Genomic DNA, 27156 nt, shown 5'->3' with positions numbered 1-27156 from the left:
AATTCTCTGTGTATTTTTGTTTCCTTATTATGCCTACGTGCCCAGTCCATTATTACCTTCCAGTGCCGTGTTGTCCTACTATCTGAAGACATTTATGAACCAACTAACGAAACACTGTGATTGTAATTGAACAACATTTTGGCCGTGGATAACATCCAAACGAAGACTTATATACGCTTTCTTACTTAGTTTGCAGTGGTAGTTAAAGTAAGAAACATATTATGCCCTGTAAGCGGTATAACAAGCAGGCATTTGTCGTAGTTGCTCGAATTTCACATTGTAAAATGACGCCATCCACTCGCCATATGTTGTAACGCATTTCTTCCTTATTACAGACAAGATGTGCCAATGAGAGGAATAACTAGGGTTTTTAGTAGATACACGCAAACGTTCATGCATGCACGCACACACACACACACTTACTTCAGCTGTTAAATAACAATCTAAGAATACTTAGCTTAGCAACAACATGAATAAATAGGAATACACATATTAAAATAATATAAAACTTCTATATGTTGTTTCCAGTAAAGGAATCAGTTCAAGGAACTTCAAACTCTAGTCAACCATAAATTTCGTTCTGTATAAAGTCAGTTGTATTCTAACAGACGGTCCGCATTAACATCAGCGTATTTGAATTCTGTAACAGGAAATCTGAATTGTTAAATATTGACGCAGTCATACAATAATTGTAAGTAAAGTAAAGCTTCCCGCTACATGCCTATGTAGGCACTTGGGGGGAGCCGAGGTATAGCTCCTACTCTTTCTTGAACTCGGCACTAGATGGGGGTGAGTGGTCAGCATCTCGCCCTTGCTGTGCTTTACCCCAGGGAAAGGATTCCGGTACCCACTGGATAGGAGGCTGGATGGGCCCCAGAGCCGGTCTGGACGCAGAGGCTAGAGGAAAAATCCTCTGCTCCCAACGGGGATTGAACCCCGATCGCCCAGCCCGTAGCTAGTCACCATACTGACTGAGCTATCCCGGCTAATCATACAGTAATTGTGCCTGGTTAAAATGTTTCTGATTTCTGAATTTTATTTTTGGTGATGTCTGGTATTTATTTGCGATCTATGACTTGCAAGATTAACGAGTTTCACAAATCCCAAATGTCAATTTCTCTCAAAGTATTTTTGTACTTTATTTATTCTTTTGAAGGAAGGCCGCTTGGGCAGGTCATGATAGTGTTTTCTCAGTTTTGTTATTGTGGAGCTGCCTTTAAGAGAGTAGGCATGGTGCATACGAATTCAGATTGACACAGCAGTTAACTTTTGTGTGAATGCAGGGATACGGCCTAGAGTAAGGGCTATTCATTCCCTATGAAATGGTTTAATAAAGTAGGCGCCAGGGTAAGAGAAGTTTTGCTACACATGATTTGTATTCTTTATTAGAAAATATTTTAAGTCTGTATAACTACATATCAGAAGGACTATATTGTGACAGAGAGTCTGGAAGGAACTGTTGTACTGGACGGACTTATAGACTTCAGAACTAATTATCTGCCTCTGTGATCTGTTTTCGAATAAGAGACCCTTGTGTCGAATACACTGAGAAGCAGAATAATCCGGTTCTGAAAGCTGGAACGGTTATAATGGAGAATATACGTTCAAATGTAACATATAACTTCTAAAACATGCAGTTAACGGGTCTGACTCATTCGGCAAACAGTTCTTTGAATGGAATCTTCTTGTAGATGTTCGAAAGAATTCTGTGCACTATGCTGCCTAAGGCGTAGGACATAGGCTTGCCAAGGTCATCAATGACGAGACGCCAGTTTTCATTGAGAAATGTGTTCATGTTGTCACCTGTAAAGACACAAATGTCAGCAACTGAATTTTCTCTGTTTTTACAAACCGACCTATTTCACTGATTACATAATTACTATAATATGATTAGCCTCTTATTTTATTAGTTAACGAAGTGTCACATTTCGCTTTTGAACAAATAATATAAATGTTTCGTTAAATGTAATGAGTTAGTGCTGCAAAACAGAATTCTATAACAAAACACCCCAAGCCATGTGTGTATTTTCTTTCCATCGTTACTACAAGACTGAATTTCCATGTGGTGTACTTAGATCATTACATTAGCTATTGACTGGTAATTTAATAACGAAATACAGTGACTTCAAACATGACGCTCAAGGGAAAGCTACCATAACCGCAAAAACATTACTATTTTCTGAAATTATTGCTCCTTAAGTAACTTGAATATATTTTTCATGTGAAGATTTCTTGCTTCGGGTGTATTTTAAAGGGCCACTTCCTTCCGAAAATTATAAATTTATCTCTAAATAACCTCCCAAATAAGTGCCCACGGAAATGCCTATCTAAATAGGTTAACTAACTGTCTAAATTATTAAGTGGCTAGATATTTTTCATATAGCAATCCGGATTCGCTTTTATTCATATTATGTATTTATTATTACCTGGCTGTTGTCAAGCACTTAAATGAATTAATTGAATTGAATAAGTCCAAGCAGGCTCCTTCAACATTTTTCTGAGCCAAAAGACCACATACATTTATATAATAATTAGTTTCACATAGGCTGTGTTTACTATAGAATTTAGTGTCAATTTTCCACCGTAAATTGACGGTATGATGTTCTTCATTCTGAAGTGTCATACACTTTGTACTTACTTCATTGCTCTTGTTGTCCAGACGCGTTCTTGTTTTGCATTATCCCTCCCCCTTTCCTAATATTTATCAGTTCAGTTGTTCCAGTTCAAATTATTCGTTATGATTTCAGTTCAAAAAAGAGGATCCCATGGATTCTTTCTCTTTATTAGGTTGTAAAGTTTTCGCTGTTGAATTGGAATTCCCTAATTGAATTCATATATGCAGACATACTTATAAGTATGTTCTTGTTCAGTATATAGGACCTCACCGAGAAATTTATTCCCGTTGAAAAGGTTCTCGACGTGCACTTTCATCAACTTCACATCGAAATCGAAGTCATAAGCTTGCGGAATCACATACAGTTCACCGTCCTGTAACGTGGTCAGGGAGTAGTTTGTTGAATAATTGGCACTGAGCCCATCTGAGAAAAAAAGAACTTTGTCAACAAAAACAGATATCGGAGGCTTTTAATAAGTTTAATAATTGATTCTACTGTTAAGGAACTTCTTATGTTCATCAAGACGTTAAACCGTTGGTTATTAATGAAATTGTTCAAGTACACAAATTAAAAACTAGATGAAAATATAATTAATGTGAGTAGGTAAGAGCCTGAATGTAAGCGATCGTGATCAATTTGACATTTCTGTCCTACATTCCTTTGGACAGAATGAGGAGGATAGAGGTCGCCAATCCTTTTTCGATGATGGGAAACTAAGATAAGTGTAATATTTGTATCCTACGGGCTATTAATATACAATAAAGGCGTGCGGAGGTGATTAAATGACTAATATTTTTATATACCTTGTACTGTCTTAACAAGACCTTTTCAAACACTGAACACCCTCCATCTCACAAGAACAAGCCTGCTAAAAGTAGGTTACTTTTGTAATTTCCTGAGAAATGTAATTATAATGCCTTGAAACTAAGAGCAGTTTAGGCGAATAAATAAAAATAAAAATATATTTGAACCCGCAGTCCAAGTAGGTACATGTTGGGACCACCGGTTGAGAAATACGTATTTATGGTATTGACACATAGCGACTGTTACTCATTAATGTTCTTTACTGCTCTTCATTAGAACCACCACCAGAAGCCAGTCCATTTCTTTGGAACCCAGGCTTATGATACTTGTTCTCTTTATTTGAAGTTCTTTAGTTAGCTTTTTGTATGATTTCATTGTTAATCGCATGCCACAATTATCTTCTTTTATTCTTTATTCGTCCTACATAGAGTAAGGACGAGAGGTAGACAAGCATGGCTTCTGATGAGAGCAAAGTGACTGATAATATTCCCAATTCCTATGCCGTATCACGTAAGTCGTTATTACTTTAATAAAATCTAGATATTGATGCGCCTTATGCCATTTTTACACAGTTGTCGCAGGTCATTTTTGTTATGTTGGTCATTTAGGCGCTCATCGTATGCTATGTCATTTTTGCACAACATTGACTTCCGTTCAATATTCTTATGTAGGTTCTGTACTGACGTGATCTCAGGTCCCATTGTTACCCCAGTGGAAACTTTGTATCCAATTGTTGCATATTAGTGGGTTTCCACAATGGCACCTTCGGTTTCATTTTTCTGAAAACGCTACGGACAGACGAACCACAAGATACTTCTCGCCATGAAAGCATCATTAGTAGTTAACCAATCAGTCTTTCTAGATGTAAATGTGGCCATAGTCTATTCCAAGATGGAGTCTCGATATTTTGCTAGAAATGCAGTAACACATCGGTCAGATTAACAGTACTTTGTTTTGAACTTCAAATTTGGTTGCTTCGGAGAACTAGCAACATGTGTCTGTCAGCAGCAGTGAGAATAGCCGTAGGTACATAAAATCACACTGGTAGCAAAAAGAAATATTGTATTCGAGAGTTAAGGAAGTTCCAAATAGGCAGCCTAGGAGGCAAGTGGTGATTTGCGCGCTGGTAACCCCCTTATGTCTGAGTGGAGAACGTTGGTATTTAGTAGAACCATATTTCTCGCACCTCTTTGCCACTCTTCGATATTCGTAGTATCCTCATTCATTTATTAGTTTTATAAAGCTGACTTTAATAACTTACAGCGCGTTGAATTATTCCCAGCAAAGTTTACATCAATTTGGAATAAGCACGACGTTTTTCGGTCTGCTAGTAGTGCAGTACACTTAATTCTCGCGTACATTATATGCTAGTAACACTAACCAAAGGAGAGTTCGTAGAGTCCTTTGCCATATATCGGGAGTCCTACCAAATTCCCAGCTATTGAGTAATCTCCATTCAGCACAGCATGCGGAATTAGAAACGAAACTCGGATGATCTGCTTCTCGAAGTCAATGCTGTTGACAGAAAGACAAACGGTGGTCTTTAGGAAAACACCTCATACGGTCTAGTAGGATTGAGAAAGGTAATCAAGTGAAATATTCAACTGAAAATTATATTGTAACTGCTATAACACTGATTACACGTTGACTTTTCATGACAAGAAATAGATGTAAACAGCCAATTTCACCACAGTCATTAATTTAAGCTATGTATTTCCACATTATAGTGGCTAAAATTACGACCGTATTCATTTTAGAGAAATTCGATTCCAAGAAAATGTTAGTATCAAAAACGCTTACGACCTTGTAAGGCCGAAACAGTATAACAAACATTTTCTTCGGCCATTCTCCAGATTTCGTCAAAGTTATCAATTACTATCACAAAATGCTTTTTCCCACCACCGTATAATTATTTCAATTTTTTTAAAAAATTTCCACAATTTTTTTCTACAAAGTTAGTTTCATTACTTTCAACAATTTCTCTATTCTTAAAAAATAATGTTTAGGGTGTTAATAATTTAAGTATCTTCTAAATTTTGTTTCTGAAAATTTTTGTAGTTTTTTTAAGGGTCAAACCATTCTCATTTTTAAATTTGTTAAGTTTCAATCATCATATCACTAATATACTTTTATATTATATTTAAAGAAATGTGACAACATCCACGAAAATTCACTATTGAAAAAAAGAAAGAAAAACATCAAGGTCACATAGATTCCAAGACGATGGAAATTCGAATGCCTGTTGTTGAGTTCAATATGAACTACGCACTTGATTTTAAAGCTTAATTTGTTTAAAAACCGAATATAACTATGTATTTTAACATGTAGTAGTGCCACCAAAGAGCTGTTACTTTAAATATTTAGAATTTTGTATTAAAACACAGATTACTTCACGGCAATTTGACATTCCTAATTTCGTTATAGTGTTTTTCCAAACTGGTAGGAACAAGAATCAAGATAAAATTCCAGTGAGTTTTACCGCTGTAATTTGAGGAACATTCATTTAAAAATGGAAGATGCGAAGTTTTTCCTCAAGAATCGGTGAACTTCGATATCGTAAATAATGTGTTTCTAAAAATGTACTAATCTTGTACATGTTTCAAGAGGGTCGAGTGAAGTGGTGATAGAAAATTTCTTGATATTTCGCAATAATTTGAAGATAAGCGACCTATGTATGTAATGGAAACCAGCAAACGTTAAACAATAAAAGTGGGTGACAGGAAGAAAATAACCGTTGTTGGGTTCGGTTAAGAAGTACCTGTGGATACATTTTGTTATGTCATTTTAATTGGAGACAATAATTATACTTACGATGGGGTGAAAGAGAAAATTATAGAAAAACATTAGAAAGAGAGAGTTTTTTTATTTTTATGGTAGTTATTTTCGAAACATGTTCTATTTAATTCATAAAGTATTTCTGTGAGGGAGGAGAATTTTATTCCAAATACTGAAAGACCGTGTCAGTTTACTTTATTTACTGCTTTGGTAAACTCATTAAATTCAAAGGAAGTGTTATTAAGGAAAAAATATAACACACAGTTAGTGTATTTATAAACTGATTTGATATTAATGATATTCCAGGAAATCGTCTATAGAAAAACCCGTTAAGATTTTCTTTAAATTGCCATTCATATATTGCCAAAAAGTATGCATCATTGTGTACGACAGAAGTCTTACCAGAATAGGTGTTAAACGCAGCATGTATTTTTGCGTTTGATGCAACTCCTACCGTACTAGTAGATTTTGGAAAAGCACTTTCAAGTCCTAAGTTAGGATATTCAGTCTTTTAAATAGCATTTTGTATGAAAAACTCAAATTTTCCAGAAGATATTTGATTAGGTGGCAAAAATAATAATCAATCTGTAATAAGTTATGGTTTATTATATGTAGCTGATTGAATATTTACTACCCAAATCAATTTATTATCGCCCTCGGTGATGAAGTGATAACGAGCGTGTCACTGAACCCAGGGTTTGCGGGTTCAAAACCGTCCGAGGTAGACGGATTTTTAAGGGTGATAAGAATCCGCTGCACACGGTTGGGAAGCAAAGCAGACTGTCCCGTGTCGTATATTTACGGCATGTATAAGAACCTTTGGAGCATGAACGAGATGTTTGGAAAGCAAAATTAAGCGGCCATATCTCACCCATGTCTCTGGTGACTCGTCAAATATCCCTACCAAATATCTAAAATAGATCAGTCAGCTCCAGAAGGAGACCCCTATGCTCCACATAGGAGAAAAAAGTATATATAAAGAAAAAAGAATAAATCCATTTATTGTAAAATTCTTACGTTATCTGATTAACGTTTAAAAGCTTGTTGACATTGTTTATTAGACCACATACTTTTGATTCTAGTTCTGGAGACAAATTTTCATTTTTTAGCTGGTGGTCCATGTAGCTAAAATATTATCTCCATGTAATTATTTTTTTTAAATTATTCGCTGCAAGCATAACATATCATTTGAATGAGATATTCCTAAAGCATGCCCTATTTATGCAATAAAACAATATACGTTTTTTTGATGTTTTGGGATTTTATCATCAAGTTCCATGACAAAAGCTCACACGTAAAAGCCTACATGAGAATTGTTCACAGAAACCCCAGTCATAATACTCACATGGAAAAATGCTCACACGAAAAAATGCTAACACGGATAAATGCTCACCGGACTGCTCACACAGAAAAATACGCACATAGAAAAATTCTCATATTCACAATACTATCAAGTAATACACTCTAACTAAGGCGTTATATGCATGCTATGAATTGAAGTTCAACTATACTATACATACTAACCTAACCTATACTTGGCCCCGTTGGCGTTTTGAAATATGGAATTATTTGTTTTTTGTAAACTAAAAATAATGTGAGAATTATTTTATGTCCGTATTTTTCTGTGTGAGCATTTTTCCGTATAGGTATTTTTCATGTGAACATTGATGACAGTGGGGTTTTTCTGTGCGGAATTTTCGTGTGGGCTTTCTTCATGTGAACATTTATTTGGTCACCTTATCATCAATATCTAGATTTCAATCTTCATCCGAATCAATATGAATTTCTACTGGTGCATATCAGGTGTTCGGTTAAAAGCTTGTCCAAGAACTCCCCCTTTGCCATCAAACGTGTTTGTACAATAAGCAACTGACTTGAAATTTATGCAAACCGCGTTAGAGATTTAAAATGTCATATTGAAAAAATGTATCAGCATGCTATTGCCAGGTATCAACTGCTATTTTATTTGTCTGTAAAACGTTTGCGTTGGCTAATGAATAATGCCATTTTATATTCTTCTTAAACCGCTTGTGTGAAGACGTGCTGATGAAAGTAGAAGGATTGTCACGAACTCCGCATCTTCGACTGTAGATTAAAGTTTTTTCGTTATTTGTCTGTCCATCTATACTTATGCCATAGTATTCTTGAAATAAATATAGTACATTTATAAAGGTCGTTGCGTCAAAAAATTCTCTTTCATTGGATGGTGTACATTTATAATTGCGCAGATAATCTCTAATCTGTGATGTCTGGTTTATGCATTTTTCAGCCTTTGCTGCTAATAAGAAAGAAATTAATAATATAGTCATTTTATTATATAATAAAATGTCAACACAACAAATAACATTAAATTGGATTATTCAATCAGTGCTTGAAGAATAATAAAGGCACCAAAAGAAAAAATGGCGATTTGCTACCTGACTGTATAAGATGTCCCTCTGAGTGTGGTAAAATAACACCCATAATTGGCAATTTTATTCATTCGCCTGGTTGGGTAGGCTTTCATAATATTTATATTTAATCAAAAAGTCTGGATCAGTTAAAGTACAAACGTTCTATGTTTATTCAGACAAGACACCACTAACATGAAACATGTTTATAGAACTTTATAGCAGGAGACTTCTTGTTTAACGAATTCGATTCTCTTTGTAGTAAATGTTAGAATGAAGAATACTGTCGTTTAACAATAGTCATAAGGCAGAAGATTGGTAATGGGAAGTATAGAAATAAAATTAAAAATTTTCTTTGAATTTTAATGGACGAAAATCTTTATTATCTTAATAATTTTAAAATTATTTAAATAATAATTTTAAAAAACCTATACGTAACAAATATTTTGAAAATTAATACGCCTGTTTTTTTCATGGTAATACTTTCTCTCGGTTCAAATGAAATTCAGTTACTTTCAAATCGCAATTGCATCTCAACATCAGCACGTGCAATTGAATTTCCTCTTTCGCATTGCAGTCTAAGCAAAGTTTTAAGTGATCTATTGCAGGTAATGTTTCTCTCCTAACAATTGTTAAAATGTATGGGAACTAAACGTATTCCAAGTTTCTCATTTTAATTCAGACTGACATAGCTAGCTGTCCTGTAAAATGAAGAATATTGGCTCTGTTTGTGTTTAAGTACTCCAAGTTAACAGCATCAAAAGGGGCTATAGGTCCACTAAAGTTTCTTTATCTTTTATTATTAAAACCAGCATCATTGTCAACTACAAATGGTAAAAATTGGATATCTTCTGTCGTTCTTTTATTTTTATGTAAAGTCGTTAAAACGGTCATAAAAATCTTAAGTCAATACTTTCTTTATAAAATAAAGTAAAGTAAAATTGTCCCACTATACGCCATGCAGGCGCTTTGGGGGAGAGGTATATACCTCCTACTCATTCTTAGCTTCGGCACTAGATAGGGGTGAGTGGTTAGCTTCAGGCCCCGGCCGCGCTTTACTCACGGAAATGGATCCCGTTAGTAATTGGTTAGGATTCTGAGTGGGCCCCAGAGACGATCTGGACGAAGAGGCTAGAAGAAAAATTTCCTGTCCCCATCGGTGATCTAACCCGGTCATCCAGCCCGTACCCACTCAGTAACTAACTAACTAGATGGCTTACCGAACGCGAAGGTTCATCACCGAATTAACAAAAGCCCTTCACCGGACCGTGTTGTGTGCCAACAAAATCCAGTCTCCTTCAATTCATATCTACGTCTAGGTCTCCCCAGCGGTCTCTTCCCCTTAGGTTTCCAAACCAATACCCGGTGCACACCTCTTGTCCCATCCAAGAGCGCTACATGTCCCGCTCATCTCATTCTTCTCGACTTAATCACCCTGACTATAGTGGGGGAGGAGTATAAATTTTTAAGTTCGTCATTATGTAGTTTTCTCCAGACCCCATCGACTTCCCTCCTAGGTCCAAATATCCACCTCAATAACTCTATTCTCAAACATCTGCAATTTATGTTCCTCCCTCAGAGTGAGAGACCATGTTTCTCACCCACGCAAAACAACAGGCAAAATTATTTTTTTGTATACTTTAATTTTCAGGTTCTTAGAAATCAGACGAGAAGACAAAATATTTTGAACTGAGAAGTAGCAAACATTTCCGGAATTTAGTCTCCCCCTATCTTACTCATGAGTATCATTTTGATTTGTTATTGTTGTTCCCAAATATTTGAGCTTTGTAACACTTTCAAAGGATTTGTTAGCCACCCTAAGATAATTCTGCCCGCCTGGCTACTGACGACATACTAACATGTACTTAAATTTTTCTGAATTTACTTCTACCCCATCGGTCTACTAGTCTGTAGTAAAACTTCTGTGTTCCTCTTTATTGTATTTATATCGTCCCCCAATATACTAACATCATCAGTCTTAAAACTTTGCATACCGTGTAGTGTATTAGAATATAGAGTAAATAAACCAACAACTATTAACACTATATTAGACACTATTGCCATACGCATTTTGACCTCAAGAGGTTATCATCACTGAAATCAGGGAAATTAATACATTTAGTCAAATGGTTCGAACTAGATTCAGGATTATAAATGAAAAGGTATTTGACAAGATTTTTGAAGTGACACTGCACTAGATGCTGTTATTCACAGGAGTAAAACTTTTACTTAGCTATTAATCCCGTTGTGCGTTGGCCGTAGCTGGTCTCGGCTATAGCTATAGTTGCGTCGTCTGTACCTGCGAACTCCAGAAACGTAGGTGAGAGAGAGAGCCACTGATGATGCCCTCTTGAGGTCGAAACGCGTATGGCAATAGTGTCTATTTTAGTGTTAATGGTTGTTGGATTGTTTACTCTATAGTTTTACATCATCAGCATATGTCAATAGTTGAAGTGTCCCATTCAATTACAAACCCTCTTGCCTATCTTGGACTTTCCTGATAGCATATTCTAGTGCTAAATTAAAGAGCAAGGGAGACAAAGCATCTCCTTGTTTTAGAATGTCTCAGATGCATATTTACCTACACGAATTTTGCTAAACCTTTCATTTAAGCACATTTTTATTAAACCCACTAGATTCTTTGGTATACCAAATTCAATAAGAATATTATATAGCACTTCTCTCTTCACAGAGTCATATGCTTTTTTGAAATCTATAAATAATTGATGTACAGTCCCACTGAACTCCCATTTCTTCTCTAGTATCTGACAATTGCAAAAGATCTGATCAATAGTTGACCTGTTTCGTCTGAACCCCCACTGATGATCCCCAATAATTTCATTCGCATATGGGGTTAATCTTGTCAAAAGAATGTTGGATAGAATTTTGTATGAGGTTGAAAGCAGAGAAATTCCTCGGTAATTACCACATTCAGTCTTGTCCCCCTTCTTATGAATAGAAATAATTATGGAATCCTTCCATTGTTGTGGCATCTCTTCCTTATCCCAAATTTACTGAATAAGCTTATGGATCCTCATATGCAACCTTTGCCACGTACTTTAATTAATTCTGCTGGAATCTGATCAATACCTGGAGGCTCATAACTTTTCAACTTCCCAATGGCTAGTTCAACTTCATCTAAGCTAGGTTATGGCAGTAACAGTTCAGCTGTATGTATTGTCTAACATCGTAGCTACTCACTATACTGACTAATCCATCCTAGCTCATTTTAACTATCTCTAAATCCTGAGACAATTCTTTATTTACATCTACCTCTCGATGTTGTTGCGTGTATTTGTTTATAACTGACTTATTTTTTTTCATTTGTAAAACCAACTCATCTAATTGACATTTAGTGACCTCATTCTTAAAACCTACAGCTGATCTAATGTTAGTAAGCAACTTCAAAATTCATTCAATGTTTGGAATAAAAAAAAAGTTGTCAGTGGAACCACGGTTCCGGAGAATTTGACGTAAATACGTCTATACGGAAAGGAAGTTTATATATTGGCTTTATTCTAAATATTCCCTTTATACATGCTTTACAATTGAGATAAGTTTGATTAAGACATTGCTTATTCAAGTTCAATTAGTTACGCTTGAAATGGGTCTGTGTTAGCTGAATGTAATGTAAGGTAAGGTAAGGTAAGGTAATGTATTGTAAGATAAGGTAATGTAGAGTAAGGTAAGGTAATGTAATGTAAGATAAGGTAATGTAAGGTAAGGTAATGTAAGGTAAGGTAATGTAAGGTAACTATGTAGGTAACCATTGTTGTTTATTTGTTGATAAACAGATGACGTTTCCAAGGTAACATAACAATGAAGTTACACCTTTTTTTTCCTTTTTCGTAACAATTTTTCGTTAATATTTTTGCCGAATGACACTGACCGTAAAATATAGACGTATTTACGTCAAAAAAATACTGACTCGAATATCCTTTATTTTACTTTTTAATTTTTATTTCCTTACACTGCGTTCATATCTTCTTCTGAGCAACATATCTTATCGGAACATTTAAAAAATCTGTCTGTTGACATTTATTTCATTTAAAATATTTTTAAAAACGACTTTATCTGGTAGCATCTTTGGAGCGAAAAGATGTAAATGACCACAATTTGCTTCATCAAAGTTTTTATTTTTGCATCATTATAGTAGGGGATACAAGCCTATAATATCATATCATTTTGACAATTGTAAATAAAAAATATATCATTATTTAGAACCCAATTTTGTTGTTTTTTACAGTTTAATAGAAAAGGTAATGACATGATAGCTGTAACAAAGCACAGAAATAAATAATTCTTGCCTGTTTATTTGTTTTATATTTTGACTCTCTATTTAATTTTAGGCGTTTTACTCGGGGTAAAATGACACGGACATTGAAGACCAAATTAACAATCTTTCCAAAATTATATCTTGAATTTTATTGGTACTGAAAGATAACTTATGTTCACAGTGATATCTTGAACAGAGGGCTTTCACATATCATGGCAGTTTTCACATCAAATGTTTCTCTTTCCATTTCTCTTTCATTTGCATACGTCACAGATGAACTTTTTCTCTCTTTTCGAAACATCAGTTCACTCAGAGGATGCCCATAACTTGCATTCAGGTTCTAACTGAAACCTTTCGCGCACTTGCCTTCCACACTTTCTCGAATCCTGTTTTATCTTTTCAGCAGCTTTTCCTACACTTCATTTACGTAAGGACTGCTGGTTAATACAGCGGATCCATGATTTTGTTTTTCTCTTTCTTTTTTGGCTTCAGACATTGCAAAAACAGCTCATCGGTCATCCAACCGGTCTCATGATCAATTCCTAAGATTCCTAGAGTCAGGGTAAATTGACATAGTATGTAAATTTGCCCTGGACACAATATCCTAGTTTAAACTTTTTTCCGTTTTAATAGGTATCAACAGTTCATATTTTATAGTTGCAATGAATAGAAGAAACCTAATTTCATATGTATTAAATTATGAAGCACGAAAATATACGCATCGCATCTGTCCACGTCGACAGACTGACGTTTCCTGAGAACATTTTCGTCTTGAAAAAAGACATAACAAATTACAAACGCGAAGCTTTCGGATCTAGTAAACTTGATCACGATATTAAATTTAATCGCCATCGCAGAGGATCGTAATATCGAGACCTCAGTAATTCGTCAGAGTGAACTGCATGCGACTTCGGTGCAAGTTTAGATGAAGAGAAATATACTAGATGCTGTGCCATATCTCGGGTGTTTTTAAACTTTTCCAAACCAGGGACCATACTCTACTATTTCTGTACAGACCGACACGAACGAAGACAGGTGGCGCAGAGAAAGAAATATATGTAAAATGGTGGCTGCTTCACGCTTGAAACAACAGAATAATTTGTACATAAACTTTCATAAGCTGACTGTCAGATCGGAAGTGACAATAGATACGCAGAGGCTTTCAAAACTCGGCCGCCATCGTTAAAGTCGGTCATTTAAAAACTGTTTGTTTGTTAAATCTGCTGCTAAATTAGTCCTATTGTTGGAGACAGTTTCACATTTTACTCAGTTTTCTGTGACAGTATCCATCATTGGTGAGTTATTTGACACTGCTTTTTCATGTGAATTATTTCAATATCAGGTTTAATTTTTGTGGTTGTACCCTTCAAAGAGTTCAAAAGTAAGATACGTCCTATAGTAGCCGTCACCAAATTGAATGCTTCAGTGCCGCAAAGTACGTCACATGTCTTCCCCGCGTTTCTAAGTGATCAATAGAGAAATATTTTTCTCTGCTACGCTGCGAGTGCTGCGATGTAGTGACTCGCCCGTGATCTCGTATTCGTGTTGCAACGCTGTACTATTTCGTTTAGCCTCGAAGCATGCAATTTTCTGACGGCTGCTGTTGTTTCTATTTGACCTTTATTATTAAGTTTATGATTTGTTCACACCAACAGTTACTGCGAAACACTTCCCAAAATGACAAAGCGTGCTCTTTGCCCTTAGCTGTGACACAGTGTTACTAAAAATATACGCACGGCGCTCAAAACATCGGTGGACCTGTTGACAAGCCCTGGTATAGCCAATGAGCAGATATTTCTGAAGTGCGGGAAGATTCAAAAGGAAATTAAACTCCAGGTATTTTATCATTTAATCTTTAGTGTGTAATTAAAATATTACCTGATATCCTCAAAAAAGGCATCCTTCACTCCCACGATGGTGAAATTGCTGGAAGATACGTTTATACTCGAGTGTGTCAGAGAAAGTTTGTCGACCACTAGTGGATCCAAGACAGGGATGTCATACTTCCGATCTCCTGAGAAATGTAGAATATTCTTGAAACAGATATCAGCGACCTCGACATCTACAAACCATTGCTAAATATTCCTCACGCACAAAACCACATTCGTAGGTCACGAACTAGAAGCTTGGTCCAAGTGACTTCCCGTGGCTAGTTCTAATCCTGTCCACTTAACTCTATAGTTTGTGACGTATAGAAGCACAGGGATAGGGAGGAACACATATATAACAGCTGCATTAAGTATATAAAATTTACATGTGGTAAATACACAACCAAATTTATTATATAAATACACGTGCAAACTTTAAACCATTATTACCTTTAAATGGCAATGGTATTTTTCGTATTGTACAACAACGTGTTTGGAAGACCACGTATATTGTAATCTTCCACTTTCGGAAAACAATTATTTGCATGTATTATGACTTACATAATTTAATCCATATTGGGTACACTAGCTTTAGAAAAGAATTTACAGTTTTTTATCCGTGACGTAACAGCGCTAAAGAGCCAAAGCCGACTAGCTTTACTTTACATATATATTTTAATTTACGTTGTTTGATGTTACTTTTAAGTTTTTTAAATGGGACCCACGTTGACTGCTAAAGCTCAGTTTTCAATGTTTGCGTATGGTGTGGGAGACTCGGGTTTGATTCTCAGTTACGGCATTTATTCATCATATCTGTAATGACTTTAGAGGTTGTATAATTTATTTTATTTTTAAGTCTTTATTTTATTTATTTTCTTTCTTCCATTATTTTCGTTTGCTAAGAACAGTAGGGCGAAGATGATTTCTCAGTTTAAAAGGTTTAAACATTCACCAGTATTTTTCAACAGTGAAGCTTTACATTTTCTGAAAACATGTTACGGTGTTCATGGCGTACTGCCAGACTAGTTACACCACATTATGATTTTTGAAATATAAGTCAACTTGCATTTCCGGATGAAGAAAGAACAGCAAAATACGAGTGCAGCAGATAAGCAGCAAAGATTGCTGTCCTCTTGGTTATTGCGTTATGCTGTCTGGTAGATTTCCAGCAACGTTTGAGAGGTCATACTGCCTCCGTCATCAGGGCGATTAATGTGCCAATCGAGTGGGAAAGGCTCGATTAGTACATTCATCGCCCTGTTGACGGAGGTAGTATGACCTCGGAAAGGTTGGTGGAAATCTGCCAGAATACACGGCGCAACAACCCAGAAGACAGCAATCTTCAGACCCACCGCTATGAAATCTCATATCCTACAAATAAGCAGTAGTTACTGTAGGAGAACCAAATGACAAGATTTTATTTGAAAAAACCAGAAGTAAGATTAGAATTAAGTTATTAGCACATCTTTGAATACGTATTTACAATAATAGCAATGTCTTTTGCCGTTACTGTAGCATTATAAAAATGCGGAAGGACAGGTACAACTTTAAATTATGATTATACGTTGTTTATAATCGAACAATAATAGTTTATACAAAAGACGTTGGATGCTTAGCTGAGAAGTTACATTTAATATAGACTTTTGAACGTATCTGAAATATAGTGTCTCATAAGGATCACTGCATCTGGGAAGTGTTGCGTAGCAACTCACCTTCGATAATTCTCGGAAAAGCAGCTATACCACTCTTTAGTGCGCATTCATTGAACTTGGGATCATTTCTGGAACATGACTTGATGTAGTCAGCTGAAAAGAATTCAGAATAACAAACATTAGCTCAAGAACATGCCGATAAGAAACTTTTCTTCACTGTTTTTCGTTATCCTATATTTTAAGTGGGACTGTTTCGCTAATGGTTTGTGAAAAGAAAACTCTGAAGCTGAATGAAGACTCTTTCAAAACAACGCGGTATGGGGGCGCTCGCCGGCCGCAGTAGCCACGCAGTCTGAGGCATTATCCTCGTGCGCCTTACTGCTGCGACCGTGGGTTCGGGTCCCACTCAAGTGCGGGATGTTTGTCCACTACCAACCAGCACTGGTCAGCGTTTTATTGTATGGCTAATATCCTCAAATAGGGGACCTAAGTCCAGTAGTGGACATTGAGAGGTTAAAGGAAAAAAATGGGAACTCTATTGTGGTACTGTGGAATGTAGAGGTACAAACTGAAATAGCGTTGTTAAATCTAGGCGTAACTTCTGAGACGGAGCTTGAGAAATTACATCAAGTCCTTTACGGTTTTGAAAAAGAAGACTAAAAATATATGAGAAACACACTTAACGTCTGAACAAAAATTACTTTAAAGTTGAGACAAGAAGGAAGAATAAACTTATTTCCAGCTTTATTCCGAAAAGGAACCTTCAACTACACGACCAATGTTTGTGGCATATTCCAAATATATCGCTCGGGCTTTATGTGGAAGTCGTAGCAATAAAACAGCGACATACTGTTTCAGTTAAACTACCGGTACCGCTCTATTATATGAGTCAGTAGTTCAGCCAATACATTGACTGGCTACGGGCTGGGCGATCAAGGTTTCGATCAACGACAGAGGCAGATTTTTTCTAGCTCCTTCATCCAGACCACTTAACCTCCTGCCCAATAAGTACCGGAGTCCTACGCAATTTCGCGAATTCAAGTCGATAAATTTTAAAGACTTGAAAAGCACCTCAAGAAACTTCTTTTTGCTAGTGTCATGAAAATGTTTATTTTATAATCTAAACTCCTCTTTCTTAGCCGTGAAAAATACTATTTACATAATGAAGTATCGACAGTTTCGTGTAATGGCTGAAATAGGAAATGTAGTGTAACACGCTATGAATGGAAATGCTATAATTTGAACAATAAACATATTTATAATGATGATGGCTGTCTTCTGAGTTGTAGCGCCGTAGTCATGATGATAATGGAGGCAGCAGGTACTTGTGAAACTTCGGAAGAATTCTGCAAGACTTCACGGCACTGCAACCAAGAAGGCAGTGAGAACCTCAAAATCTCAACGACATGCTGTGATACGTAATGAAGTCCATAGTTCATAAATCATAGTCCATAGTCATTCTAGAAATTAGAAAATTTTTAGCTAGTCAGATTATTTGTCTTTTATGATACCCTAAGATCCATTTCCGAGGTCATTATAACCCCCCTCCCCCGGTACTAACCTGATGGTTGAATCCAGCTGATGCACTCAAACTAGATTTCTTTATTTATTCTTCCTTCTGTGCCTAGAACTCTCATATGGTGTTTTGTTCTGAATTTTTCAAACAAAAATGTGGAATATGTTTCTCTCATGACATCCCTCCATGCCACATGTTTGCTCTACTGAGCTTGAGTTATTTAATCGAACTAACACTATTAGTTTTGCAGCTCATGAACATGTATTTAGAAATAATGTATGATGCGCATACTGATCACACTGGAGGCGCAAAAACCTCTTTTCTTTGATGCTAATGAAGTACTTACAGGAACTAAATATTAATATTATCAAAGTGGGAACATATTATACAAGTTCATAGAACACTCTCCGCCTGTCCACGGAATATTGTGTAAAAATAGCGAAAAACTGCTTAGATGACGATTGTCTGGAAACAGTTGTGCACTCCGCAAGGAATCGAATGGATGCACTTGCTCTTCATAAATTACTTCGGGGACCTTCGGTTCGGATAGTCCGAAGTCTCGTGCGATATCGCATGAATTTCTCCACGGCTGTCAAACCACACCTGCAAGTATGGGGTCTTCATTGGGTGGCATCCGTGCAGTCTGTGGGAGACCTGCATTCATATGTGCCGTAGAGTTCCATTTAAGGTACGGATGCCGTCGACTACAACAGTACCGGTTCGACTGTTACAGTTTCAGTTTAGCTCTGCTGTGCACTGTCTTGAGCTCATCTAACAACGAACTCTACGTATCGTCATGACAAATAACAGATAAGAAGTGTGTTACCATATTGAAGGTGACGTTCATCTCGAAAAATAAGCGTCCCAGTACATATGCACTTATTTTATGTGGCACTATGGACATCATGTGCGCGAGTTTCGTTTCACATAAAGCGGCGAGAACACCTACACGTCAGTCGAATGAAAGTTTTTTCCCAAGAAATAACTATTCTAATGTTCTGCATTCGTATCGAGGAAAATATGAAAAACTTCCTTTATTACAGCTAAAATTACCGATTGGATCTGAGTGTAGGTCTAAAAACAAGGTTGTCCTTAAAATAGCTTAAATGTAAAGAATCTTATACATCATAATAACCATATTATGGAAGTGCTATATATTGTAATATTTTTCACCAAGATGTATAGAAGGACTCCGAAAACAGTTATGTAGAGTCGTCCATAAAGTTATCCCCTCCCAAAATTAAAATTGGCCCATGAAATTTAATATATGTATCCTATATCGATTTTGATCCAAATCTGTTAGTCAGTTTGTACCCACTTACTATGCTATGGGATAGGTGAGTAGGTGAGTTCGGCTTTTCCTTTACGGAAGTGGCCAAAGACATGCAAGGAGTAGGATTGTTGTGAAGCAAAATTCACTTTTCCGGCTAAATATTTGGCGACTCTAGAAAAATCTTTGTGGTTGTAAAATATAATAGATACAAAAAATAAAATCATGATGCTGTCTTGTTACACGCCATTTAGGCGTTTAAGGTGAAAGTAAAATCTCCTACTGATTTTAAGTTCGGCACAAGATGCGGGTCAGTATTACGTCTGTGCAAGGGGGGAGGGAAATTGGAAAAGGAAGACAGATGGTTCATGTATGGCGAAAGAATAGAATCAGTAAAGGCAATATGTTACCTTGGTGTGACCCTGGAACGCATAGGAAAGTGGACTAAACAAAAGGCTAAAGTGGTAGCAAAAGGGAAGCAGGCCTTAGTGGCGATAGACAAATGCTTAGCACGAATGGCTCATATGAGGATAAATATTTTAGAAAATGTTTACGAGATGGTATGTATGGGGCGGAAATTTGGGGATTAGAGGAGGGATGGAATTAAGTTGATATAATCCACGGGAGGTTTTGAAAGAAAGTCCTAGGGATAACAAGGGTTGTAGCAAATGGGGTAGCCGTGCTGAAGCTGGGGACAGATAGCAGGAGGAGCAAGGTTTGGGGGTTGGTCACAAAATTTTGGTTAAGGATCTTGCAAATGGACAAGGAGGATTTAGTAAGAGGATGGTACGACTGGCAGGTAACGAACTTGAAAATTGGGAGATGGGCTAAAAGGGTAAAAGATGAAATAAATAAACTGGGGTTGAGGATATATTTGGCAGGTCCACAAGTAAGAAGCGTGGGTAGGACATGTGAAATTTTAAAGGAGAGGTGCAATGCCATAGAACGACAGAAAGTTTTTGCTAAAATTAGGTTAAAGTGATCATCGGAGTTATACGGTGAGATGAAATCAGGGTGGGTTAGACAGGGATACATTCGTTGTTTTACAAGGGTCGAGAGGGAGGGATCGGAATAGTTCAGAGCGGGTTTTTGCAAGCTGAGATGGATGGGGGAAGGGGATGAAAGAATTTGCCTTTTATGGGCGGCGGAGGAGAACGAGATTCACATATTATTAAAGTGTACGGATACTGGGAAGTGGAGGGAACGGCTTCTGAGGAACAAGTGGTTTACTGTTTGTGAAGAGTTTGCTTTTAAAAACCCCTCTAGTTGGACACCCCTTTGCTTTTAAAAACCCCTCTAGTTGGACACCCATATATCCTGGACACCCCTCTATATTGTACACTTTTAATTGGAACCGGCGAATATCCCATAATTTTACATGTCCACAACACCCTATATCTTGGACACCCCTTTATCCTGGAACTTGGTCACCCCTTTTATTTTAAGTTGGACAGGTGCAAGCATGCACTTAGCTTCAATGCCTTTATGGGAAACGTTTACAGTTAGTATTTTGTTCTTTTGAATTTCTGACTGATGAATGCCTTCTACCTGAGAATTAGCTTATGGTTGAGGGTGTGAGACATTGAACACATCATCGGAATGCAGTGGAAGTGTATAGTTATTCCTTTGTTAAACCCCTCACTGGAGTTTTAACTTTGTCAGTACAATGCTTGCAACTGAATTAAACAGTGTTAACATAAATTGGAACGGTATGCCTTCGCTCATAACCAACAAAAAATGGTTGAAACTTTATTCCAATTAATTACGGCAAAAATTAGTAAGAGGATGGCAAATTCCAAGATAAAAGCAAAAAAGCAGTGTCTTGTAACGGGTTTTTTTATAACAAATAAGTGACATCTTATGTTGAGCTTAAAAAAATACATTCTGAACATTTAAAATTTCATTGAGTCTGGGATGTAATGTGCAACCATGAGAGTGGGTTTCAAAACATTATTATTATTGTCATTAATTTTTCATTCAAGCAAGCCTACAGTGGTTATATTATGTAAGTAAATAGATTACATTTTCGGTAAACGTAAAGTATTGGTGTCCTTCCCTATGAGCTTATCCATGCAAGTTTAATTTACTCAAAACAAAATTTGTAAAAAAATAATTTAACTTTTTGATTTTTCTTATCAATAATTTCCTTTTTGGGAAGGGCTCCATAATACTCTACAATTACCACATTGTCATTACACCACAATTTGAAAGGATGATTTTCCCCTTTCCCTCTATCTTGGACACCTCTGTAAGTTGGACATATTATCGTGGAACCGCAAGTGTCCAAGTTAGAGAGGTTTTACTGTATTAAGCTATATAAAGGATACGGAGGTCAGGGATTAGGGAACTTTCTGTACAAAGTAATATGTAAAAGACAGATTAAAATTAGGAATTTAGAACTGCCACTGGAGTAGAAGACACGGGTGCAATAAGAAATAGTTATGTACAGTAATATTAAGGAATAAGAAATAGTTATGTATAGTAGCAATAGGGAATAGTAAGAATAAGTGCTAATAGTGCTACGTATGTAAGGACTGTAGTCGTCAATCCTGGTGTTAGGCGGCCTCAGAACTCTGTATATAGTTCTGAACCAAATATATTATTATTATTATTATTATTACCATCCAAAACATAAATCTACTCGATCTTGTCTTTGCTAACTTTTCATCTGTAAACGTCACGATTTCTGATCACGATTTGGTTAAACCTGATGTTTTTCATCCTTCTCTGGTTATTGATATTAGAAATATATCTCTGACTACCAATTCACAGCCCTCTCGATGTTCCCGCAATTACGCGCGTGCTGACTATTTATTACTTTATAGGTATTTATCCTCTTACGATTGGTCCTGCGTATACAATCAGTCCTCTGCGGACTCCGCCGCTTATCAGCTCAAGTCGGTAGTTACTGAAGCTTTAAACTTAGCTATTCCCATTAAGCATTCAAGGAAGTCTAAATTTCCTATCTGGTTTTCCGGCAACTTAAAACATTACATTAATAAAAAGAATCATTATTTTCGTCGGTTTAAAAAGACCAACTCTGAAGTACATTACTCCTACTTTGCACACTTTCGTAAATTAGTTAAGGCTACCATTAAGGCTGATAGGCGGCGGTGGTTAAAGTCTGTTGATGACAGTCTTAAAACTCACCCTCAGCATTTTTGGAAATACGTTTCAAATTTCAAAAAAAAAGATAACTCCTTCATTCAGCTGAAAATTTGTGATCAGTTTGTCACTGACCCCAAACACATTGCTGATGAATTTGCTACGCATTTTGAATCAATTTTTAACACTTCTTGCCGGTCCGTCACTCCTACCGATACTTTTACTTCTGATTCTTTGCCCGCCGCTCCTATCTCTCCTGCTGAAGTTAGCAAGGCAATCAAGCGCCTCAGAACCTCAAAGTGTGTGGGGTTAGATGGAATTCCTTCGTTAGTAATTAAGGGTTGTTCTGTTATTTTCACTCCCTTATTAACCTATATTTTTAATTTAAGTGCAACTAGTGCCACCTTTCCGTCCCTGTGGAAAGAAACAGCTGTTGTTCCTGTGTTTAAAAAAGGCAACAGTTCCATTGTTAGTAATTATAGACCCACCTCTATTCTTAATAACTTTTCTAAAATATTTGAACTTATTGTTTATGATCACTTGGAAAAAATTTTTAAGTACAGATTAAATCCCTCACAGCATGGTTTTCGTAAATTTAATTCCACAGCAACAAATTTGGTTACTTACCTTAATTCCGTTTTACCTTCAGTTAGTACTCAAGGACAAACAGATTCAGTATACTGTGATCGTACTAAAGCATTTGACTTAGTCCCTCATAATATTCTTCTTGGGAAACTTAGAAACTTTGGACTATCACCCAGTTATGTTGACTGGTTCCATAGTTATCTTTCTGACAGGCAATCTTTTGTTCGTGTATCAGGAACTCTTTCGTATCCTTATCGTGTTAAGTGTGGAGTGCCTCAAGGTTCCACCCTAGGCCCCTTACTTTTTAATATATTTATTAATGATATTTGCGACTCCATACATAACTCACAGTGCCTTTTATTTGCTGATGACTTAAGGATATATCGGAGTATTAGCGATGTTTATGACTGTAAACTGTTACAGGACGATATTCATTCAGTGCAAAATTGGTGTCTTGTTAATGGGATGCAACTTAATTTAAGTACAACTACTGTTATATCATTCACCCGGAAGACAAACAGTATTTACTTTAATTACAAATTGTGTAACAACCTGGTGGCATGCTTCCATTGTGTTAAAGATCTCGGTGTTCTACTGGACTGTAAGCTTTATTTTCACCAGCATATCAACTATATATTCTCACAAGGCTTAAAAATGCTAGGTTTGATTCGGTATATTACTTCTTCCTTCTCCACTGTTGATAGCCTATTGGTTTTGTACAGTACTTTAGTCCGTTCCAAAATTGAGTATGCATCCGTTGTTTGGAACTCTATTACTAATACTGATTCCTTTAAATTGGAAAGGATTCAAAGGAAATTTGTGGCTCTATGTTACACTAGATTTTTTAATGGCGTTTGTGCCTATAATTACGATGATATAATAGTTAGATTAAACTTCTTATCGTTACATTTAAGGAGGAGGCTTTTGGATGCGCTTTTCCTCATCAATGTTTTTAAAGGCAAAATTAGTTGCTCATCTGTTTTTGATACAGTTGGTCTCTGCATACCTACTAGGTCTATCAGAGACTACTCTACCTTTACTGTACAACGTAATTTCAAGGCCAGTCCCTTTGCCAGATGTGTTTCTGCTGCCAGTACAGTCTGTAGGAGCATCGACATCTTTAACAAGGACCGTGTTTTGCTTACTGAGGTCAGCCAGATTTTTAAACAATAATCATTGTTTTTTATTGTTTATTTAGTATAACATTTTATTTTGTATGTTGTTTGTCCAAAATCAAACTGTTTTTATTTTAATTATTACTTTACTTATCTGTAACATTTAGTTTTTTACTTATTAGTTATTTTGCAATAAATCAATATTGTGCATTTATGTTTTCAGTTCATTGTTTGTTTGCTTTTGTATTGTAATGTCTGTATTGTTGTTAGTGCTTGGCTGTTATTGGCCTTTTTGGCTGTTGTCAAGCACTTTAATAAATGAATTGAATTGAATTACGTCCTGGACGCACTTCATCTCCGGGAAAGTATTTCGGTACTGAATGCTTGTAAACGTATCTTGCTCCAAAGATTTATTTAATCAGTCAGCCATTTGTTTTGATAGGTTTTATGTGATTACTGACAAGAGTAAAAATACTTCCAGTACAAATATTATCATTATAAAAATTTCATTAATAATTTTAATTTCACGTAGTCACTATTCAATAATCTAAATACACTGACTTTATTGTAACTTACGTAATTTGAGTGCTGTAGCGCCGATGAGAACAATGTAGATTGCGAAGATCATTTCAGCCTTTGTCATGGTGATGATTTCTTCGGAATGACGTGAAGGACAAAGTGGCTCCTCTCATATATACTTCTAAACCGGGTGACCTTCATTAAGATATGAAAAACATACCTACGTCGTTGTAGCACAACTGGTTGTTTAATTAATTTCAATTATCTTCATGGAAATAATTTTTGGAATATTTAATGATCGTGGCTCTCAGTGTTATATTAGCATTCACCAATAGCAGGTTCCCTCGTACCGAAAATTGGGTATACTTAATTCGAAGTTCCACAAAGTTGACATGTCTGTAATGCTTCAAATTTAAAGAAAGTTTAATAACGACATTTATTTTATGATATATCTCAATAAAATTTACAATGGTTTATTCATTTAGCCGCAAAACAAAAAACAAAAATCAGGACTCGTGTGTTGTCATGCTATTGTTTAATATTACAGGTACATACCTTGGCAAATTAGCATAATTATTAAGTGGTAATATAATTCTATCAGTTTTACTGTGGGGAATTTCGATAGATGGTTATATGCTTTTAAATATTGCTGTCGTTCTGTCGTGTGTAGTTAACAGAGAAGCAGAATCCATTTTCATCAGAACTCGAATCTGTGGCAGAGTTTCTTAGTTAACTTTGTTTTGCGATCTAACCGACAATCCATTATAAGTCTTACCATGGCAACTATTATAACTACGCATTAATAAAACGTGCACTAATGATCGGTAGCCAAGACAGAATGTATATGTATCGGGATTCATTCGGATTAAGAGGAATTCGGGCTTAGTTGGTTTATGGGTAACATATCTGAAGGTAAACTTCGGGTTTGAGCTGGGTAAGGCCAATGGTTCTCGGGTCAAACAGGGCAAACCTCTAATTTAAGATGCAATTCTATTTACGAGGTAGCACACAGCCCATTTCAATTCTAGTCTGTGGGTCCAGTGGGCGGCATTATAACATCAGTGTGATGAATGTGCCATGACTTTCATGTGAGGATGATACAGGCTTAAAACTCGAACCGCCTACTTTGCTCATGTCGAGGAATAGAAAGAACTGTGTAGTATAAAAATGAAAATAATAATGTTTGAATATGTGTACTTTACTTAATGATGCTGTTAATACAGATCAGACTATATGTTGTATAGTCAAAGGATGGGATGATTAATAAAAGACGAATTGGAAAGTATATGAGAAGAGGATATTCTGGCCTATGTCGACGCATTATCTAAGAACGTTTTGGAGATAAAGGGGGAAACCAGACCTCAAGAAAGATAAAACTATCTGCGGGTCGATATTTGAGCCCGGAGGTCCTCAGTATGAAACATGAACACAAGCTACTCCGAATCATTTCTGTAATTTTGTTGAAGGAAAAATACATTCGCCTCTTTATTGTTTCCGACTCTTCGTTTGAACATTTACTGGTGAAAACAAACGATTGCGTAGGGATTTGCGTTGTCAAATATCCCGGGATTTCTCGTCGACGTACTTCAGCGTGGACTAGGACAATATGTTTTAAACCAATTAATTGAAGTAGGCGCTTTCAGCTAACGTTTCCTACATATGAGGAAAAATGACGTCAAGATATCAGTATGTACATTTCGCGTGTCTCGCCTCGTTAAGAACTTTCGATCCGCTTAACCGTTATTAATAAAACTTGTAATCATGAAATTATAGATAACTAAACATTAAATATTACATATAAAGAAATATAATCCCAACACAGCAGCCGTTGTCCGACACGCATAATTTACGATAATCCTTCAACGACGTATTTAACTACAATGTAGGAATATATGTGGTTATTCAGCATTTGAAGAAAGGCGCAAAGAGATGGGATGCCAAGTTATTAAGTTGTTATTTTGAAATATTTATGGGAGAGGGCAATTGAAAAATCTAGGAGGAAATAAATTCGGTGAGATTCGTTTCTGGAGTCTGACTGTGTCACAATCATAGATTAAGCGCAACTGCCAGTTGCTCTTTCCTGCGATAAAAGAATGACCTGAGAATGCTGAAAAAATATTCTATGTAAGATTTGTTTGTTCTCATTTTAACCATGTACGGACATGAACGTTATATGTTACTAACATACTGATGCCTAAGTCGGTACAGACATTTTCTTTAAATCGTAATATATATGTGGTCGCGCGGTCTGAGGCGTGTGTCTTGTGCCGCTTGGTCGCTGGGACTGAGGGTTCGAATCCCACTCAAGCCATGGATGTGTGTCCGCGTTTTTCTGTGTTGTACTATCCTGTGTACAGGTAGAGGCCTTGCGACGGGCTGGTCCCTCGTCCAAGGAGTCGTACCAAATGTTTGTAGATCAAGCCAACGAAAAGTTGGGATCCGCAGTGCTCAGGCTCTTGAAGAACGGGTCATTACCAGTATCCCAATATCCAGTATGATTTTATGGTAGTCTCTGGGGTTAAATTAAGTGCAGCACTGCTTACCAAACTGTGTGACGCCCACCAAAATTGTGGGTAAAAAGTAGAGAGTGGTACATATAAAATAATAGGAACAAAATAGTAACAAAATGTAAAATAGAGGTGTTAAAGCTCAGATTAGAAATCGCT

The 27156-nt window shown here is 36.4% G+C and overlaps 1 protein-coding gene and 1 long non-coding RNA gene across 2 annotated transcripts in view; one reads left to right on the top strand and one right to left on the bottom strand.

The window, feature by feature from the left end:
* LOC110839937 (uncharacterized) overlaps nucleotides 1–27156 on the top strand; it is a 193530-nt gene that overhangs the window by 125245 nt on the left and 41129 nt on the right. The window contains exon 3 of the long non-coding RNA XR_015534400.1: nucleotides 14565–14696. This is a non-coding gene — a long non-coding RNA (uncharacterized LOC110839937). The remainder of the gene's footprint in view (nucleotides 1–14564; nucleotides 14697–27156) is intronic.
* LOC110828701 (protein takeout) lies at nucleotides 1370–24650 on the bottom strand. The gene is made up of 6 exons (XM_087346026.1): nucleotides 24548–24650; nucleotides 16441–16533; nucleotides 14739–14874; nucleotides 4801–4934; nucleotides 2886–3038; nucleotides 1370–1803 (listed from the first exon to the last, which is right to left on the bottom strand). Exons 1-6 carry the CDS (start codon nucleotides 24612–24614, stop codon nucleotides 1652–1654), a joined length of 735 nt encoding a protein of 244 aa, XP_087202152.1. The 5' UTR covers nucleotides 24615–24650; the 3' UTR covers nucleotides 1370–1651.

This window comes from Zootermopsis nevadensis, unplaced genomic scaffold, assembly GCF_977971745.1.
Source record: "Zootermopsis nevadensis isolate Lab colony 2312 unplaced genomic scaffold, Znev_1.0 Znev_ptg000010l, whole genome shotgun sequence".
NCBI lineage: Eukaryota > Metazoa > Arthropoda > Insecta > Blattodea > Termopsidae > Zootermopsis > Zootermopsis nevadensis.
The sequence above is the reverse complement of the archived record's forward strand: the minus strand, read 5'-3'. Positions and strand labels throughout refer to the sequence as shown.